We start from the raw sequence: 21,497 nt of genomic DNA, 5'->3' as shown, positions 1-21,497 counted from the left end.
TTATATACATACAATGGTCAGTAAATAACATTCATTCATTTCATTCAAGTGTATGCACTGCACATAACGTATTTTACACTCAGCTCAGAGTTAGTGAACACACTGTACACCCTTGTGCGCCGAGCCCCGCCCACCTCTCTTGCTTACCAACATGGCGGACTTTCTGCTCCATGCCGTCCTACACTGTGTTACATGCAATTTGAGTCGACAGTCCTTTCCATTTACAGTCCTCCATTGTGGGCCTGTTAGCTGGCCCTGTGAAGCGTATCTGAAAACTGATTGGTTAAAGAAACAGCCCCATTGCTATTAGTGTTTCAAGTGCACGTGAAACTAAAACACATCTTAATCTCGTCATTTCCGCCGTGAAAAATAACACTGAACGGCACATTTCCTGTGTTGGACGTGTGCTGTAATGTTGCAATATTTACAATTTCTTACAAGATGGCGTCGGTGCTGAAAACTTGCTGGGGGGCGGCGTGTCACAATCACCACTTAATTTCACTTGTATTTCATAGTTTATCTATCTATTCATTTATCTATGTCAGCAGTATGACAAAAATGCACTTTCATTCTGTTATTGTTTTTTTCAAACTTGCCATTGATGTGACAGTACATAGAAGCTGAAATCTGATTGCTACTAATAGACTGTTGGGAATAGACTTAGACGTAGACAGACTTTATTGATCCACAAGGGAAATTGCTTATGTATGAATACAATTTCATGGAACAAACACTAGAATTTAAGTTGTAAATGTAGGTCAGTGCTTCTGATAGTGTTTAGGCCAGCAGAGAAGACTTTGCTGGCCCTGAAGGCACACCACTGATATTATGTCATAAAATAGCATTACACAATATACTGCATTCGTTTTTCTACTGCTTGTCCTGTTAAGGGTCAAATCATAACAACCCAACACATCCCTAATGATTAGATAAAACTCTTCAACTATTACGATAGTGACAAAAGTGATGGGGGAAAAACTTATTTAACCTTTGTAACTAAATGCAGTCACTCTCCTGGGTGCCCAAGTGAACATTTATATGTTTATGTGTTAGAGGTCATTAAGCTTATTAAAAATGAAGTTGGAACAATTAACTCTCCAGAGAACAATGAAGAAGTTTAAATGTCTTGTACTGTAAATGTTGAAAATAAATAAATATGTACAGTAACACTAATATGGATTTATAGTAAATGTATTTCTGCCTCCACAACACAAAGTAGGCATTTATTAAAATAACATTTTATATGAAATGTTTCACTAGCAAGATAATGTTCACAACCAGATCAGAATAGTATACCGTAAATGTTTGTATGATTAAAATGTAGACAGGGCCTTGTGAACTCTGTGTCACTACATTATCTTTGGCCTACATCAAAATAGTTGTTTCAACAAAAGAAGAAGAAATGTTCTTGCTACAGTTCCTCAATTTAGCTGAGATAACCTGAATAACCACTTTAAGGTTATTATCTCAAACAGTGATGGGACCTTCCAGAAGCAAATGATAAGCGGCCGCTTTTCATCAAAAGAAACGGGCTACTGATGGATAAATTGGTGTCTGGATAGCCTGCATGTACAATAATGTACATTTTTACGGGTGTGCGTACATTTATACTAGATACTGCTCTTATGTTTAGTTTAACTATGCATATATTTGATTGTATAATCTGTGCAGCTATATACAGTACGTACCATAAGGTGATAAGCTTCATTTGCACTTCAAATTATTCAACACCCACCATCAATTATATTTTGATTTGAAAATGTGCAAACTTTCAATAGAAAGTCAACTGAAGAAAAATAGAGACTGTTCGTAATATTAGATATGTGCAGCTATTCAAATTGTTTTTGATTCTTGGTTTATTTAAAAATATGTATGAATGGCTTTATGTTTAACTTATAAACTGCTTATATTTTTTCCCAAATCAAATGCATTAAATACAGTATAGGGCTAGTACAGTCCAGTTCCCGCTGTTTGGGATGAGGACATTCGCATCCTCTTCCGCTGTGGAACACATACGTGAAGAACATGGCCGCGGCGCTGCGTCCCGGAACAAGAGTGGTATTACCTCGAGTGTGTTCATCCCATACACGTGAATGCACAGGCGACAGTGCTCAAGGATACGGTCAAGGACATATATAACGCCGAGCGTTTTGTGAGGTTTGATTTTCTTCAGAAGGCATTTTTGTGATGCAAATGTATTACGCTTTTGAACGCACATTGTTTTGAGAACTCTTTACTTAATTGTCCCCAGCAACTAAGCGGAACTACGTACTTCATCACAGAAATCTGACCAGAACTGGACTTAGGAGACCAAGTGGGGGGTAAGTCGCTATTATTGGACTACAATGCTGATGGGGATGTCACACAACTTCATGTCAAAAAATCCAAACTATCCCTTTAATACTACTTTTGTTTTGGCATTATGGCTACTTTTCTTTGCCATCGTTCAAATAAACGTGTTATTATTGTAAATCAACCATAAATTTCAAACGTTTTCAATGATTTCGCTGTCTCTATTGCAAGGAACCACAAAAAAGAACATTATTTGAACGTGCATCAAGTGTTTTTTGCAGTAATGTAAAGGATTAAAAAAAAAACCTTAGCACTGGAGCTCTTGGTATTTTGTGTGTGGATGATCTAAAGTAGTTTTCCTACAGTAGTAGGAGTATTGTACAGTAGCTGTAGGAGTATTGTAGCTCAAGCTTTGTAAGATGAGCAAGAACTTCTGAGGTTTACATCAAAGTGATTGTAAAAAAAAACTGTAAATTATGGAACGAATGGAGTAAAGAACTCAAACAATGTACTGATATCAGCCATTTCAAGAAACAGTACAAATATGATCATTTTTACAAGGTACTGTATGTACAGCGTACGGAAAAAGAAGAACGCTCAACCACAGTGTCTGATATTAACATTCTGAATTCTTCAGAATTCTTCTCCATAAACTATTTTTCTGAACTTTCATCTGTTTCGTTATTTTATTTTCCATTTTGAACTTTATTTATTCATCTCTTTTTAAAATTGGATTATCATTATATATTTTTTTTTATGTATTTGTTTATTTTTGGTTGTATTTTTTATTATTTTTGGTTGCCTTTTTATTATCTTATCAATCGGTAAGGTATTAACCATCACCTGCTATATACTTAGTATCATTCATGACGTGTTTTTTTGTTGTTAGGACAGTTTGCCTGGGACTATGCATGTGTTTAGCCATTCATTTTACAATGTTAAGTCTGATTCACTCGTTCATTTGCTATTGTTTATGTCAGTTTTAGCTGTACCATACTCAGTAATTATTCATTCATTCCACAATGTCAGTTTTACTTCTGTATTATTTATTCTCATTCTTTCATGATTTAAGGAAAGTATTAGTTATCATGCAACATGTATTGTTCATTACCGCATGAACTTCTGTCTACTTTTACTAGTAAATATTTATTGATTTACTATTTTTTCTCATCTACAGGGTCAGGCAAAATGATCTGACACATTTGTAGGTTAAATAAAAGGCAAATAAAGAAACCAAAAAGTGTTTTTATTTTCGAAAAGTACATATAATGCCATTTTTTTCATATAATGCCATTTTGCTTTGTTTCTTTATAATGCCATTGTTTTTCGTCTCTTTTTCAGTTGCTGCCAGGAATTGGACTGGTGAGCATCGCGCTTTCATTGTGGAAACGTTTATCAAAACAAACGAATCTGTAACTGCAACACAACAAGCGTTCCTTTTGCACGTCAATCTTGGTAGACATGATCCCGTACCAGCTCGAAACACCATCTTGTTATGGGTTACCAACTTCAGAGCTACTGGATCTGCATTGAGTGTGTGGACAATAATGGATCCCATTTGACCGATTTAATTTTTAAAACATAATGAAACAGAATGGCATCATATGTACTCTTCGAAAATAAAAACACTTTCTTGTTTCTTTACTTTATTTGCCTTTTATTTAACCTACAAATGTGTCAGATCATTTTGCCTGACCCTGTATTATATTACTTATTATAATCGAATGACTTTTTATCTCTCTAGTTACATTACTAAACAAGCTATCCACAACCTGGAACAAATGCACTATCAAATATCTTCACCAATTTCTTTGACTGGTTAAAAAAGTGGTAAACTGGTGCATGCAGTGTCTTGCAAAAGTATTCACACCCAGGGATGTTTGAGCTTTTTATTTTTTTTTAGAAAAAAAATCAAGGTCACTGCAATTTGTTTTTTGCACAAGAATTCACAAAAAACAAAAAAAAACTCATTTCGTCAAAGTGAAAACAAATTTTTACAAGTTGGTGTCTGTTGAAAGTATATAAGTTAAAGTAAAGACTGCATTAGTAGATACACCTTTAGCTGCAACCACAGCACACTGAGTGTGTGTGGATATGTCTCAATCAGGCTGGCACATCTGGACAATGCAATTTTGTATGTTCGCAACAAATTACACCATTCTCGTAAACAAATATAAAGGTTTTCAACATTTACAAGTGGGACGCCTCACATTTACGGTATATAAACAGTGTCAGGAAAGGTGTTTCGAATCAAACCTGAGTTTAAGGATCTCATTCATACTTTCTTGTCATTACAGGTTATTTATTGCTTGAGCATTTCAACCTGGCTAACATCTGAAGGCAAGTCAAAAAACGGTTCATCATCAAAACAGTCCTCATCTGATGGAGAAGCCAAGAATGGCAACTTCAAGACCAAACCAGTGAGCAGCCCACCAACAGTAGATGCTGCAATGGTGGAAAAGACCGCTGCCACTTGGTACAGAGCCTGCTCTTGTGCCGTACGCCCCAAGCCAGGCTTTAGCCCAGGGATCAGCTCCTGAAGCTCCAGGAGCTTTGGATCTCCCACAGGTGGAGCGCGGTGGGAGAAGATCTGGTACATGCTGGGACCGTAGGTTTCCTCTGTGGCGAGCAGGATAGCGCAGATCCCCGCTGTCGATGAAATGAGGCCTGTGAGCCCATGCAGATTGTGGATGCCGCACTGGTCCTGGATCTTCATGTGGCGTGCTAAAAAGGGGCTGAGGTACTTGTATCCAAAGAAACAAGCAGTGCATCCCATAATGCCCAAAGCGTAGGCGGCTGAAGGAGAAATCATCATGTCCACTGATGCCCCAACTGTCACACCACCTGCCAAAGTCACATTCTGGACGTCAGCCATTGTGAGCTTGCCTCTCTTATTAAACACTGCCGAAAGTGCGAATGCAGTCAGAGTGGATGAGCTTAGACCGATGAAAGTGTGCAGGATTGCTCTGTGTTGATCGTCGCCTTTCAGGGTTAGAGCAGAGTTGAATGAGGGCCAGAACACCCACAGGAACAAGGTTCCCATCACTGAGAGGATGTCAGAATGGTAACTAGTAATTTCTTTTGAGTGTCCTTTACTTAGGGCCGGGCGATACAACACAAATGTCACCCCAAGACCGAAGTAGCAGGCGAACAGGTGAATAAGGATGCTGCCACCCGCATCATTTATCCTGATGTATTTCAATACGACCCACTCTACCACTGAAAACACGGGGATCTCCAAAAAAGCCATTACCAGGAGCTGCACCGGGCTGGTCTTCCCAATCACGGCCCCAAAGGAGATGAGCACCACAGCGCAGGCAAACTCCGCATACAGCAGGTTGATGACACCCAGGTGGATTTTACCATCATGGTAAAACTGGAAGAATCCCTGTATGACGATAGCCCACTGGATCGCAAAGGTGGCTGTAAGAAAGTTGAAGACCATTCCACTGAAGCCGTAGAATCGGCAGAAGGCCAGCAGGCAGCCGAAACCTATGAAGATCATGACTTGGACGTCTGCAAAGAAAGGATAGTCGCGATACAGGGCGTTGTCCATGGGGTTGGTCTCATTGTTTTGCAGCTTGGCATTGGCACTGTCATCGTAAGTGACAAAGACAGCATACAGAGTCAGGATGGCAACTTGCAACACCAGCACCAACACTGGCAGACGCACTCGTAAACTTGTTGAAGCATTCATGGTAACACGCTCTAGCAATGGCCCCGTGTCTTACTCTAACAGTTGCACTAATACCCCCTTTTATACTCCTATTTTATCTGATAAGGTGGCTAATAATGGTTAAAGAGCACCGGTCCATACAGGTGACAGGTTATTTAACACTGCATCAACCCAGAGGACTGTACTTTAGTCCCTCATGCACCAAGACACTTCTATCCAACATTTCCGAGTCTCAAATTTAAAATAAACAAAAACTTAAAAGGTGAAAGACTATATTTTTACCGTACAGCAGTTGTTGGAGTGAATTAGGTACGTATATTCTAATATATTATGATGACATAAGACTCATTTAAGTTGCATGACCCAAATTCCATTTACAATTATTGTCAGTAGGGCATAGGCCATGTAATGAATCATGAATGCAATGGACAGTGAATTGTACATTTGTGAAGTTCAGATTTTAAATAAGACGGCAACAATTATGTGTCCAATACGTCATGTTTGCCCTCATTTTGTAGCTTTGAAAATTACATTTTCTCATTTAAAATGACAAATGGCATGTCAGCACAGTGATTATTATAATGTCTGACCCTCATCACTAACGGAGGAATCCCGCACATGATGATGAACCGTGATAAGCACGTAGTTGATGAAGCAGTTTGAATTCATGTTTTGTTTCGTCACATCTTGAATTACTTCTAGCACAAACACTAGTGTGTGTCGTGTACACTATCCAGTCCGCCAGTAATTCAATTCACATGGAATCTGCCACTTTCATGGAGCAGAATCATATTTTGGCTTTGGTAGCAACATAATTCAATTTTCAGAGATGCGAAATATAGGACAAAATATAGACAGAGACCCTAAAACTCTAAGAAAAGGGAAAATATGCAACAAAATTTACATTTGTCTACAGTATGCAGAATGTCTGTTTGACCGAGCTATCTGAGAAGATAAAGGAGGTCATCAAAGTTAGCAAGTTACAGGGAATTTTCCGGTGACTTGTAATCAGTTTGACAACATGAAAAGAGTGTAGATTTAGTCCATAGGTTACTTGTCAGAAAATATATTGAGAGATCATTTGGGCCGTTCAGTCTTTGCCGCTGCTGCTGATGAGTTGCGATGGATGAGCAAGTCCGAGACACTGATAACAAAGTGCACTAGCTTATGACATAAACATGCAATATTTAGAATTCTCGACGGTTTACAAAACTAAAACAAGATATACATGCTTTTGACATTACAGTGAAAAAAATGTCATTACAGCACAGTATATACCTTGTGCAGGAAAATGAAGGAATAAAAATGTACACAGAAAGATAAAAATCGAACTGAAAATGTAATGCTGGTGTAAAGCACAATTCAAAACAATAATATATTGGTAATGATAAATGAATTAAACATATTTCTTAATATTTGGCATAATCTATGGTATTTTAGCATTGTAGTCGATTGTTGATGACTCAAACTGCATTAGGTTATGCTGTATTTTTGTCATTTATTTTCCTTGCCGTACCTTCCACCCTTCTGTTTTCTCCAGGAAATTCCATTTCTTTCCCGTCGTCCTCCCTGTAAATTTCCCATATTTGAACTTCCGTTAAAAAAAAGAAATCCGGTCAGGTACAACAGGTGACAGTGGTGACAGTTCAGAAAAATTCCCTTAATTTCAAATGCAAATGTTGACAGGTGGTGATGTATATAAACAAATATGGCAGCTGTTCAGTTCACACAGTGGCATCACTGCTGCATTCACTGTCACAGCTAGAGCAGTGTAGACTAGAAATATGTACACTTAAATACATTACTTCAATAAGAAATTATTACATTTATTATTTGATTTAATAAACTCATCTTTCGATTTAAAAAAACATCAACATTCATCTTGAGGTTTTGAAAAAAAGACACACCAAATTAATATGTAATGTAATTATTTCCCGTCATGCATTGCACTGCCCACGTATGCAAACAGGAACATGGCTGCCGGTGTTTGACACAGCAGCATCTCCATTTATTCTTTATTTTTGTCGGACTGACAGCCCTCGTAAGAGTGTTCTTAAGTTTAACTGTACATTTCCATCTGAACAAGAACATCTGTGGATTATTAGCACGATCTCTGAAAAACGCGTTTTTGTTGCTTTCGCCACGCAAACAGGTAAGGTTGCTGAGCTAGCTAGCTGGCTAATTTAGCGTTAGCAGTGTTAGTCATCCAGTCAAATCACATATTGGTTGTCCGTTCATTAAACAACACTTCAAGACATATTTAAGGCTAACGTTTACTAGCAAGGAACTAACATGATGGACGTTTACGTTTTGAGGCAAAGACTCGGTTTAAAAAGACAATCAAACGGCGTATTCGCGTTTTAAAAATGAGCATTCGTGATTTACTAGTGTACGATTTACCTGTGTAAATATATGTACAGTGTTAAGTATAGGCTATGGATGCGGTTGAAAATTGTATGTCATATCGTTTTAAAATGACTGACAGCATATTGAAACAAACTCTCTTTAGAGCGTTATCGTGATCAAGATGCTGAGCCCTTGAAAAATGACCACACTTGGTAGCACATATGGTTACAGATTCATTCATTCATTGTTTATTGTTTTGTTTATTGTAATATTGTTTTGTAATATTTGTCTTTAGTGAATCAACATGGCAAGTCCGAGGACCAGAAGAGTTTTGAAGGAAGTAAGAACCCAAGATGAAAATAATGTAAGTCAACACCATATAGTTTGAGTTGTGTTGATCCTGCAATGAAAAACCTCAAAACAACAAGAGAACACCAAATATTATAGGACTTAATTGGAATTAATTGCAGCCCCAACAGCTTGGACGCTGACAAAATCACGTTTGGAACCCTGATGTACCAATAAATACAAACAAAATACTTTTGATAGTAATGCTTAGCAGTTCAGTCAGCCATCTACCCGTAAATACTAATATACTGCCACATGTGGAAGTGTTGTGTAGTCGTGTAGCTTTGTCACCACTGCTTTATAGCAATTGGTTGCCAGTTGTATTTCATTTACACTATGTGTGAGCGTGGGTGAGATATTGCTGCTATAAAATACTTCATTTTTGCCAAGGAGCCATAATTAGAGGTCAAGGCCTTGGATATATTTTAATCTGTTGTGTGATTACACCATAGCTGATACTATGTTGGATGACTGCACACTTCATACTTTGACTGCCACATACAGCAGACGGATGCAAAAATCCCTGTAGGGCTCACAGGGTAGCATTTGCATTAATTAACTGACTCTTCTTGATTTGATTAAATGCATGAATGTACTGTCGAGTGAGAGTGTGTGTCACTGTCATTGGTTTTGACTCAATATTCAGTCCTTGTATTCATTTCTGTCAAGAAAGTCTCCGGACACCATGAAGAATGGCAGAAAAACCATTGGAAGTTTCAAAGTCTAATAATAGTAATAATAATAATAATAATAACAACAACTGATTTCTTTAAAATGAAAGCACATGTCCCTGAATATGGTGTGTGTGTGTGTGCGCACGTGTGCACATGCGCGGGCATGGTGCAGCCCAAATTGCCCCCTTCTAAAATAATAATAAAATAATTACCAGGGAGATGCACAGATTAGATGCATCTCTCTTAAGCATTACAATTAAATGTGCAACAATAACCAATTTCTCCAGGACATATGCATGCGAAAAAAATGTCAAAACACGAAGTATTATCCAAATTTGAAGAATGTATTGATGTAAATATTGAAATTTACAATCTAATCTTTATCTAACCTTATTATGACAGCACTGGCAGTGACACCAACTAATGTAAAGTGGAAAATGTTGTTGATTTTGAATATTGAGCCGCCTAGTGGTTATTAGCCTGTTGGCCACACACTCAGGAGATCTGGAAGATGTGGGTTCAAATCTCCGTTGGACATTTCTGTGTGGAGTTTGCATGTTCTCCCCGTGCGTGCGTGGGTTTTCTCCGGGTACTCCGGCTTCCTCCCGCATTCCAAAAATGTGCATGTTGGGTTAACTGGCGGCTCTAAATGTGTGTGAGAATGCTTGTTTGTTTATATGTGCCCTGCAATTGGCTGGCGACCAGTCCAGGTCGTACCCCGGCTCTTGCCCAAAGTCAGCTGGAATAGGCTCCAGCATACCTACGACCCTAGTGAGGATAAGCAGCATAGAAGATGGATGAATGGATGATGAACATTCATCAAATTCAACTAGGTTTAGTTACTACAGCATTTGTTGTTCTGGAATTTTCTTTCATTTGTTACTGTTAAGTCATGTAAAAATGAACAATTGGTATCAAATCTATTCCGTTAGCGCTGCATCAAGGCGGTGGACTAGTTAAAGTTAAAATGAGTAAAGTGTCTTCAAATTCTCAAGTCATCATTTGTAATTGCCACGTAATTGTTTGTAAAAATACAAACATGGCTTCATGAGCTCATGCCTCTTGTCTTATTCACAGTTGTGCTTTGAGTGTGGGGCCTTCAACCCTCAGTGGGTAAGCGTGACCTACGGGATCTGGATCTGTCTTGAATGCTCTGGAAAACACAGAGGCCTGGGAGTTCATCTCAGGTAAAAAAAAAAAAAAAAAAAGCATTATGTCACACCAAGGGTAGTTCATTTTATATATATATATATATATATATATATATATATATATATATATATATATATATATAATTACATTTTTTTTAAATTTTGCTTTATTCAATATTGAAGTATTTCTCGCCACCTTTTGTTATATATTTGATATGAGATTTCCAACTCATTTTTTTGTCTATTATAATCCTCAGAAATGTATTTTCCTCCACTCTTTCAATATCCACTCAGTCTATTTGTATTTGATCGTACGTATCCTTTCTGCTATTTCCAAATAGCATTAGTTTAGTTTTACTTAAGTTCAAGGATAATCTGTTTTTATCAAACCATGACTTTAATATGACCATTTCATCCTTGACCTTTTCAATTAGTTCTTGTGTGCTTTCCCCAGTACAAAAGGCAGTGGTATCACCCACAAAAAATAATGTCGATATACAAATTGAACAGTTTTGGTCCCAATATCGGCCCCCGGGGTACTCCACATGTGATATTTAAACTCGCAGATGTGTATTCTTCTAGCTTCAGAAATTGCTTCCTGTTTAATAGGTAACTTTTAACCCAATTCAAAACTAATCCTCTGATTCCGTACCTTTGTAATTTTGTTGTTAAAATATTGTGATCGAAGGCTTTTGTAAGATCCATAAATATTGCAACTGCAGACTTTCTGTGGTCCATAGCATTTCCTCCGTGATTTTGATCAGTGACATAGAAGTTGAAATGTTTGCTCTGTATCCTTATTGACTACCTGTAGTAATTCATTGTTATTAATAAATTTGTCCAACCTGTTATTAAATAGTTTCTCGATAATTTTAGAAAGTTGGGGTAATAAGGAAACTGGTCGGTAATTTGTAAATTGATGTTTATCTCCATTTTTGAAAATTGGAACCACTTTAGCTATTTTCATTTTGCTATGTTCATTTTGCGGGAGAGGCTGAAAGAGGTGATGATGTAACTCTCCACTAATGCATTTGGCTTCCGACCAATTTTAAGCCATAAAAACGACCACTAGGTGGCAGAAGTGCATTTGATAAGAGCTAGCTCGGCAGAGATCTTGTGGACAGAAGAATCATACGTGACAGGAAGGAGGAAGTGGACAGCGTGGGGCAATGTAGCGTGCAGGAGGTTACACATTGTAGGGAAATTTTAACGTATGCACACACATAGTTCAGTTTAAAATGTGAAAATTGTAAATAGTTCATGTTGTTATATTGTAAAAAAAAACAAAAAAAAAAACAATTTGATGTAAAAAAACAAACAAAAAAAAAACCCTTTTTTGTGTTGTTTATGTTGGTATAGTTGTGTAGATATTAGAACTGTCACAAAAGCAAAACATATTTGTGTCAAAGTGAAAGTTATGCTCTTTTCACAAAAACCCTTTTCTAGTCCGTAACTGATATTTTCCTGCAAGTAACCTATTGTCTCCTGCTGATTTACTAAAGAATGGAAAAAAGGTAGAAACAAACTTTTTTCTGATGAAATACAGGAGTCTAATCTGTCTTTTGGTAGGGTCCATGTTTATAAAGCCATGGAACACAATATTCTGCTTACCTTGAAAGGTTAGTCAAAATCGTCTAAAATGGTCAGTACTGAAAATGGCTGGGATTGAATGAGTTGATAATTTTTTGGGGGGGTTGTTTTTTGTTTTTTATTCATAATGATCCTAATAACTACTTAAATGAATGAAGAGATTTTTGTTTTAAGATTCTCAAGTGCCAGATTAGGGTAGTCCAAATATTTTTGTCAAGGGGAAAAAAAGTAATTTTATTTATTTACAGTATTTATGTACTATATTTATTGCCTTTTTCTGCTTTGGATTTAAAAAGGACAAACAGTTACACACAGTTATAATAGCTTGGTTAAAGGGATGGTTAAATGTTTGTTTATGTTATTGCTATGCAATTGGATTAGATTACTGTAGTAGATTAGTTTATTAGAATTTGGTTTATTGGACTTTTGTTCAGCAAAGATACAATAGGTTACCTGCCATATAGTAAGTTTAGGTAGATGAAAAATTTAAGGAATAAATAGTCAGCCAGAAGTTCCATGACAAAAAAAAGTGTAGGGAGCTAGGGCACTGATAAAGCATGCCAGGAGTGATTCAGAAAAAAGGAAAGCAAGGCCTTGACCCCACTTAAAGCAGGAGTTAATCATTCAAATGTAATGGACATACCCTTAAAATGAATGTAATGCATTCTTCCTTTGAGTTCAACAGTTAATAAATGTAGAACCACCAAAACCTCTTAGGTTTTCCTCCTTTTTTGGTTAATTCTAAAATAATAAAACCAAGTGATGAACCTTTTTTGTTCTCCTTTCAGTTTTGTGCGTTCTGTCACCATGGATAAGTGGAAGGATATTGAGCTTGAGAAGATGAAAGCAGGAGGAAATGGCAAATTCCGCTTGTTTCTCGAACTTCAAGATGACTACAATCCCAATTGGACCTTGCAGGAGAAGTATAACAGCCGAGCTGCTGCGCTCTTTAGGGACAAGGTGAGCTGTGACGCCAGGTATGACCTGGTGAAGGATCTTTTTTCCTCACAACAATTCAATTTATATAGAATTTCTCACGCCAAATTACAACAACAAGTTATCTCATGGCACTTTACACATGAAGGTCACACTCATAAATGAAAATAAAAAATGAAATAAAAGATTAACTTGGAAAAAATGACCATAAAAAATACTTTTAGGGTAGAACTAATCATTTGACATGGATATAGATCAATTTGTGGTGTGATTTAGAATAATGACATTTTTTAACAAACTCCTTTCAACGCAATAGTAATTTATTGATGGTCCTTAGTAAAAAACAACCAGCGGTTAAAGGAGCACTTCCTGTGCAAGTTCCCCGCACCGTGACACAGCAGTACGGGCACAGTGAGGGGGAACTACCGCTGTCGGTACGGAGCCAAATATCCAACGTCCAACGTGAAATCAACTTTGCCACGATACACCTAATGTGGCCTGCTACGTCATTTTATGTAGCCCACGGAACCGTTTGGAAAATAGCTTTAAGTTGGGCCATTTCTCGGACCTCATTAAACAATGTGCATACTGTGATCTGCGCAATAAAGTCAGTTTCAACTATTCCTGTAGCGTTGCTGAACTTGAGTGGCCACAGTATTATCTATAGTACTAATTGCACAACCATTGCTAAGACAAAAATGATCATTTTAACTACAACAACGCATGCTGGGAAACGTGTAATCCGCCCATTTCACAGCTGCAAACTCTTCCGGGTTACAGATCTTGCAGACTGTAGTGTTTCTGTGTTTACATAAAATGCTATTTCTTTTGCCCGGACAATCAGAGAATGACAAAGAGGTGCTCGAGAGAATGACAAAGAGGTGGTCAATCAACAATCACTTTATTGAAACGAACAACCACGGTAAAACAACCATAGCTGTCTGTATATTTTTAACCTACAATTTTGGACCTAACTAAATAGATCCACATTTCAGACAGTTGAGAACATGGGTTGTCTAATCATTCTGTTTGTATAATCCTCTCAAACTGCATATGACAGGTTGCAACTTTAGCAGAAGGAAAGGAGTGGTCTATAGAGACATCTTCTGCCAAAAATTGGACATCACCTCAACCCAAGACCAGCCTTTCATCCTCCCATCGGTAAGAGTGAAGGGAAGTCTATTTATAAACGAGTAAATGCGCTATCCAACACCCCACTGAAACATAATTAAAATTGTGAATGGTTGCTACTGTGGCATAGATCTGGAGGACCTGGCACGACCTCTGCCAAATCTAGTGATAAAGCCTTTGAAGACTGGCTGAGTGATGACGTCAATTCCTATCAGAGGTAATAACTTGATCGTCCTGATCAAAGATTGTTTTCTGTGTTTGCCCCTTTACATGACGTTTCTCACTTTTTACCCTCCTCCAGTGGAGGGGGTTACAGTGGGAATCAAGAGAACCGATACGTTGGCTTTGGCAACACTGTAACCCCAGAGAAAAAGGAGGAGGACTTCCTAAACAATGCTATGTCCTCCATTTATTCAGTAAGTCACAATTTCTACACAGCCGGTTGCAATTTCTTTCACTGTCGTGTTGTTTTCATAAATCATGCTTTCTTTTGTCTCTTACAGGGTTGGAGCAGCTTCACTGTTGGGGCTACCAAGTTTGCTTCCATTGCAAAAGATAATGTAAGATCCCAAAATGCACACACTACATTTGCCATCACATTTGCCTTACCATAAAATTTTCTCATTTTTTACACAGACGACTAAACTGGCAAACCAAGCCACCTTGAAGGTAAGACCAGTTTGGTTACTAGTAATGTGCACACACTTGTAATATTTATAGTAATGAGAAATCTGCTTTTACTTCAGCTATGAAGCCATTTATAAAGCCTGATGTTTGCCTCTTAACATACCATGTCATGATGCACTAATGACTGGTACTACTTTAATATCTCTTGCCTTCTCTGGATGTAGTTAAGGGGCTATAAGGCGCCCCCAGAACCGGTAAAACGAGAAATGACTGCATGACGCTTTTTTAGAATCATGTTTGTATCTATATAGTGTCACTTTTTTTTTTTTTTTTTTTTTTAAAACAAAAAACTGCATGACAGTTTTTACCTGCATCATGTGTGTGTATATATTTTTTATTTTGTCTTATTTTTCTGCTTGTTTCTGCTTGTATGTTTTCTATATTTTTTACTAATAGCAAACTGTTATGTACTAGCGTTGATGGATATTAATGAAATTAAAGAGTTTAAGAGTTAATCTTCTCTCATCAGTCAGTCACAATCATAGAAGATGGAAAATTACCATAAACTCCAAACATTACTAATATTACTCCATGAATTGTTCATTGCAGTGGGTTATCCGTGTATGCATGTCAGGTTTGAGTTATGTGTTAACTGTTCTGTGTAATGGCAGACACACAAGAACATGATTTTAATTCCTTCATATAGTTAAATGCATCAAGCAAATCCTAAATCCTTTATCCACCACCCTCTTTTACTGCCATATACAGAATTTACACAAAGTAGATGTTGCCTCTATGTTTTTGAGCCATTACACCCAATATTTCCTGTTCAGTGTCACCAATTTATGCTGAATTGTTTTTACTGAATGAATTCTTTCCTCTGACTTCCAACTAGGCCACAGAGTTAGGACAGACAATAAATGAGAATGTTATCAAACCTACCCAAGAAAAGGTAACATTGATGTTTGAAGTTGTTCAATTGGTGGTGGGTTGCAGTGCTTAAAAAGAAAACAGCTTCAGATGTGAATGTGCTATTTTCTACGCTGCTCGTTTGTTGGCTTTGTGTTATCATACATTAAAAGACAAAAGCAGCACATTCAAGGTAAATCCTTCAAACAGACTGTTTTAGTAAGGGTGAAATATTGTTTGTGGTTTTCTCTCTTCATCTGGTTCTAGACCAGCACTTCCCTTATCTAGTTGTACAGTGGAACCACGGTTAATGTCCGCCCCGGTGTATTTATCATACAATATGGCGTGTGTCTTGTCAACAGTTAAAATTGTCACAAAGTCGTCAATGAGGGTAAAATTAACCTGAAATGTTCATTTACCCCCGTTATTCAGCATTTATCTGTATTTATATGCATTTCGAAATGATTTATGCATGTAAAACTACAAATGCAAAAGTATAAAAATGTGTGTTGTGTTAGCATGTTTGGCTTTCTGGAACGGATTATTTGGATATACATTATTTCTTAAGGGAAAGATTGATTTGATCAGTTTCGGTTGGAGTTAGACCTTCTGGAATGAATTAATGACGTTAACTAAGGTTCTACTGTACCGTTTATTATTTACGTAGTTGTCAGGATACACTCCTGATCAAAATTTTAAGACCAGTTGAATAATTACAAGAATTTACATTTTGCACTTTTGAATCTTAAGAAGGTTTTGAGTAGAGCTTCAACATGCAAAAAGAACAAATGGGAGTGAGACAATTTTTGTGTAATCAATCATTCAACTGAAATATGCTATTCATCAGCTGATCAAGAGTTTAAGACCATAGCATTCTTGTTAATCACCTCAGAATTTGGTTTGGGATTGCTTGATGTCAGTGTTTCCAGGAGGCTAATGGGAATGTTGCTCTAGGTGGTGAAGATGGCTTCATGGAGGGCATTCACTGTCCAGAAGTGATATCCGTTTTTGTAAACTTCCCTTGCCATCCATCGTGTTCACAAGTGGATTTAGATCAGGGGAACATGCAGGATGGATCAAAACAGTGACGTTATTCCTCTGCAGGCATTGTGAACTGCATCTGTCCTGTTGAAAACCCCAATCATTACCACACAGATGAGGGCCTTCAGTCATGAGGGATGCCCCCTGCAGCATCTCCGCATAGCATGTTGCCGTTTGACGCCCCTGCACAACCTGAAGCTCCATTGTTCCATTGAAGGAAAAAAAACACCCAAGATCATAATGGCGCCCCTCGATTTTGCCGTGTGGAAAACATCTCAGGTGGGATCTCCTTGTCATGCCAGTCCTGTTGGAAGCCATCAGGATTGTCAATGTTACAGTCATTTTTTTCTCATCAGAGAATAGACGAGGCCTTTTTTGTTCTTAAAAACCTTCTCCTGCAGATGATTCTGATCTGGATCGACGATCATCCCGTTTCTTGACGGACAGCCAATCGGATCCTCCTGCTCAGGCCCGGTGAAATTTTTTTGGGTCTACCACTTGACTTCTTTGTTCCATAACCCTCAGGATCTTTGAATTATTTAGCATCCAACCTCAGCAGCAATGGTGCACTGCGAGAGGCTTTGCTTATGCTGCTCAACAATCTGACCGGAAACAGAGAGAAAACTTTTTTGCTTTTGCCATCAAGAAATCATGACAGTGTGAATATCTGACAGAAAATGAATTTAAATCCACATTACTTTTTTCTTTTTCTTTTTTTTTTTTTTTTAAGATTTTCGTGGAAAATGTAAATTTTTGCAATTTATCAACTGGTCTTAAAATTTTGATCAGGAGTGTATATTGTTATTATTTCAAATTAGATATTTGACCTGAAGACTAGAAGAGCTTGACACACATCATGCTTTTATCTTTTTAATGTGCAGTTGCTGTAGGTGAAAGCACTTGAGCATGCATTTCCCCTCCTCTTTTCCTAATGAATGATTGGAGCTTCATTTCTTTGGAAACTAACCTTGTGGAGGCAAATCTAATTAGAAAATGTGTACTCACCCAAAAATGATTGCTTGCTACCTGCTGTTCAACATAAAAGTGTACTACAAAATGTTGTATTTAATTGAATATTTAAATCAGTACAATTTGGCTCATCCAGGTGAAAGATGGCAAATTGCTAGATGAAATGACAGTCGGCATCACTGGGTTGGCAAACAAGGTAGGATGGATGGCAGAGCTCTGCCACAGACAGACAGAACCAGTCTTGTGAGAAGGAAACAACGCTTTAGCACTTTGAGGTTATCATCTGCATTTGTTTAATCAAATGGTTTGATTAAATAAATGTGACAAAACCATGTAGGTACTCCTAGTTGTTTCCACCCTCAGAAAAGACTGTTTTTGTTGGAAATGTGTATGTTTCAAAGTTATTAATTTATTTGTTGTTTTTCTTGCTGCCATTTTATTCGGGTGGTGAGTATTTACGTCGACAACACATTTATCATCACTGCCTTTTTTTCTGTCTCCAAAGACTGTATTGTCAGCAAGATTGGATTGATATTTTTAGGTGTCACCCAATAAACAAATGAAATGACAAATATGTGAGTAGAAGAGTTGGCTGTGTATAAATATTGTTTTCTTACTCAAGGTTCAGGGAGCTGGTGCCAAACTGACCAATCTTTTCTCGGGAAAATCAGAAGATGGGTAATACCACATTTTGATTTCATTGTTGTATTAAAACCCCACTTAGCAAATGCACTTTACTGTGAACTCTACATTTGTATTTAGGGCTGCTGGAGATAGCTACCAAAACATGGACGCTGGCGAGGGATATCAGGGCAGTTCCAGCCAGCCCATGTCAAAGGACTTCTGGGAAACATTTGGGAGCAACAATTCCTTAAAGGCCAAGAAATCTCCAAGCAGTGACAGCTGGACCATTGCAGATAATTCTGCAAAGAAGAGCTCTGACAGTTGGGACAATTGGGGCTCAGATGCTGCGTCCAACAACAAACACAGCACAGAGGAGAGCTGGGAGGCCTGGGATAACAACTGGGAGAATGCAGATGGTAAGACCAAGAAGAGCCCCACGAAACCTGCTGAGGAAACCTGGGGTAATGCAGACTGGTAGTCATCTCACATACCTCCTCTTTTCTTTCCCTCTTGGCCTCTCTTTCACCATGAATCCCACTGGCACTTTCAGGAAAGGAGCTGAATCAGTTCACTTTCTGTCAATCCGTTCTAAGCAGACCCCTCCAGGATTTCGCATGTTGCGGTTGCGCTAATTCACACAAATTCAACCAAGCCCCACAAATTATGCACAGCCAATGCCGACAACATCACCGCACATTTTGGCCGATCGAATTTGTCCCTGAGCAGTGCTCAAGCGTGTACGTCAACTACCTAACAAATGAAATGTGTCCCTGCATGCACCCACGTCCTCACGTTGTTTACATTAACACAGATCACATTAATCATTAATCTCTCCACATCTCTAATTTACCAACAAAAATCACCACTATAGATCACGCTCAATGGTTCTCGACGAAAGTGGGGGTAAACGCCGTGCAATATGTTGGAACATAATCAGAGGTTTACGATTGACAAGCACTTTTCAACCGCAAAACATATGACTGCAACTTGTGGACGACAAATAGACGGGGGGGTCTTTTGGTGGTGTTTGCTTTCCTAATGCAATCATTTGAAAATTGGTTCACTTTAAGTGCTGTCTGGCTTACGTTTCAATTCAATGCTGTGTGGTGAGTGAAACAGTAATATTTGTTTTCCAAACTATGTACACATTTGAAGTAAAGCAAATTGCGCGCTTTTAGGGGTTTGAGGGACTATATGCAAGTCGCTACAAATTAAATATTTTGGGACAAAAAAAATATGTTGTTACGATACATTCAATGATACCTATAATTATCATTTTAGGTGGCAACAATCGCAAAAAAGCCTGCGAAATCCTGGTGGAACTGTCTAATGTTCTATGTTGAACATAGGCTCCAAAAAAATTAACATGGCCCAGTTTTACATGAATTGCATGATGAAATAAAATTATATTCTTAAAAACTAAGCTATAGCGAATTGCAATTTTGTATATTATTGTAAATGATCTCCACCAGAGAAAGTAGTTCTGTGTATATATATATATGATCATAAATACAAATCCAAGCCCCCAAACTGGAGTTGAAAAGGCCAAAATGTTCGTACTGTTTCATACTTGTTACATTGTGATACTATCTCATTCGCATCTAAAAGAAAGTTTTGCATGAGATACTAAATTTATTGGAATATAAATCACTGTAAATACAGAATGACACACCACATTGACTTATTCCACCCCAGATGATTGTCAAACAATATATATATATATATATATATATATATATATATATATATATATATATATATATTATATAAACAATCCATTCTTTCAATAGTTATAATTTAAGAATACTTTATCTAACCGTTTTCAATCCTCTCTGGTGTGCTGTGCAGAAATTATTCAGTTTTGGTTAAAAAGCAAATATTGTGAGATCCTGTGCATTGTTTTATCACAAAAAAACATTTGTCTGGAAGCAAATGCAAAAACATGACCAAGAACAAGGACAACGTGTGCAAACTTTGTAAAGTGGCCTTTGAATCACTGTGTCAAAAAGTGACAAAAGCGTCAAGTTAATTATGCGGTAAACAATATGTTTGCATGTATACATGGATGATCAGTGTTGCAGTGATGAAAATGAAATTGACAAGACAACCAAGCAAGCTATGAAGCTGAAACACTCTCTGTGATACTAGGTTTGATGGTTGGTCTCCATTTTGTTCTTTTCAACCATTTTATTGTTACACATTTGATCTATATAATATGTTTGATGGAGAAGACTTTCTTCCATTCCCCGTTTCTACCTCTTAAGAAGACTTGAGTTTACTGCGAAATCTGCAGTGCTGTGTGTCTTTTTTATTGTCTGCATTATTACATCTCATGTTGTCTTTGCTGAAGTTAAAGCAAAGATGGAATTTAAGCGGTATGTATTGTGTTCACTGTCAATAATATGATTTAAAAAAAAAAAAAAAAAGATCAGTCCAAGAACAGTTTTGCTGGTGAACCAGTCGTGTTCATCATGTATGCTCATGTTTTAAAAGCCTTAAACCTCTCTTCTTTGCTCACTTGTATTACTAATGTCAGCTTGGTATGTGTGTCTGTTTTGCAGATGCTGTGAGTTTTACATGTCTGTAAATGAACATCTCAGATGATGTCAGTTTACACCTTGTCACCTGGATACTTTACGATGAGGTATACAGTCATCCCTCGCCACTACGCGGTTCGAAATTCGTGGCTTCACTCAAACACGTTTTTTCAAAAATCTATTAATACATCATCCTGTTTCACAGTTGAATACGGTGTATTGTTTTAAACATATGCGTATGTAAGCAAATTTTACTTTTTTTGTTGTTGTCGCCTAAATTAAGAATTTCCCAGGTTTAAAATGGCTAACTGGACTAAAATACATATTAAGGCATTCAGAAGATGCATTCAAAGACCTGATGCTATGTCGTATTCTACACTGGTCCTTACGTGTCAGTAATGTTTCTGTAATGTTTGGTGAGGCACACATTAAACTTGATCGCCGGAACGACAGGCTTTTATTGCAAGTTTGAATTATGTCATAACAGGCACAGTAATAATAAAATAATAATGTGGGCTACTGTTGTGGCCGTAATCCACTCCATGCTAAAACTAAACAATGAACCCCGATGGCACTTCCTGTCCTCCACATGTCCTGAACACATTTATTGCAACACACATGAGCAAGAGTCTTATTTATGTCTCAC

General features: G+C 37.5%; 2 protein-coding genes across 12 annotated transcripts; one reads left to right on the top strand and one right to left on the bottom strand.

Annotated features, from left to right (window-relative positions):
• Positions 1 to 4,176: 4,176 nt before the first annotated feature.
• rh50 (Rh50-like protein) lies at positions 4,177 to 7,666 on the bottom strand. Of its 2 annotated transcripts, XM_054785110.1 has the most exons (2): positions 7,485 to 7,666; positions 4,177 to 5,808 (listed from the first exon to the last, which is right to left on the bottom strand). In XM_054785110.1, the coding sequence occupies exons 1-2, from the start codon at positions 7,516 to 7,518 to the stop codon at positions 4,595 to 4,597; spliced, it is 1,248 nt and encodes a 415-aa protein (XP_054641085.1). In that variant the 5' UTR covers positions 7,519 to 7,666; the 3' UTR covers positions 4,177 to 4,594. The 2 variants fall into 2 exon arrangements, with proteins under 2 accessions (XP_054641085.1, XP_054641084.1); XM_054785109.1 differs by lacking the exon at positions 7,485 to 7,666 and having other exon boundaries at positions 4,177 to 6,209.
• Positions 7,667 to 7,930: 264 nt separating this feature from the next.
• arfgap1 (ADP-ribosylation factor GTPase activating protein 1) lies at positions 7,931 to 20,072 on the top strand. Of its 10 annotated transcripts, none has more exons than XM_054785112.1 (14): positions 7,931 to 8,120; positions 8,610 to 8,678; positions 10,414 to 10,523; positions 12,866 to 13,037; positions 14,074 to 14,174; positions 14,275 to 14,361; positions 14,446 to 14,560; positions 14,648 to 14,704; positions 14,781 to 14,813; positions 14,996 to 15,025; positions 15,667 to 15,723; positions 17,827 to 17,886; positions 18,319 to 18,368; positions 18,453 to 20,072. In XM_054785112.1, exons 2-14 carry the CDS (start codon positions 8,619 to 8,621, stop codon positions 18,790 to 18,792), a joined length of 1,272 nt encoding a protein of 423 aa, XP_054641087.1. In that variant the 5' UTR covers positions 7,931 to 8,120; positions 8,610 to 8,618; the 3' UTR covers positions 18,793 to 20,072. The 10 variants fall into 10 exon arrangements, with proteins under 10 accessions (XP_054641087.1, XP_054641086.1, XP_054641096.1 ...); XM_054785111.1 differs by having other exon boundaries at positions 18,313 to 18,368; XM_054785121.1 differs by lacking the exon at positions 10,414 to 10,523 and having other exon boundaries at positions 18,313 to 18,368.
• The last annotated feature ends 1,425 nt before the right edge of the window (positions 20,073 to 21,497 follow it).

The sequence above is a fragment of the Dunckerocampus dactyliophorus genome, chromosome 8, assembly GCF_027744805.1.
Source record: "Dunckerocampus dactyliophorus isolate RoL2022-P2 chromosome 8, RoL_Ddac_1.1, whole genome shotgun sequence".
In the NCBI taxonomy this organism is placed as follows: Eukaryota; Metazoa; Chordata; class Actinopteri; order Syngnathiformes; family Syngnathidae; genus Dunckerocampus; species Dunckerocampus dactyliophorus.
Note: the sequence above shows the minus strand (reverse complement) of the source record. Positions and strands in the feature narration are given on the sequence as shown.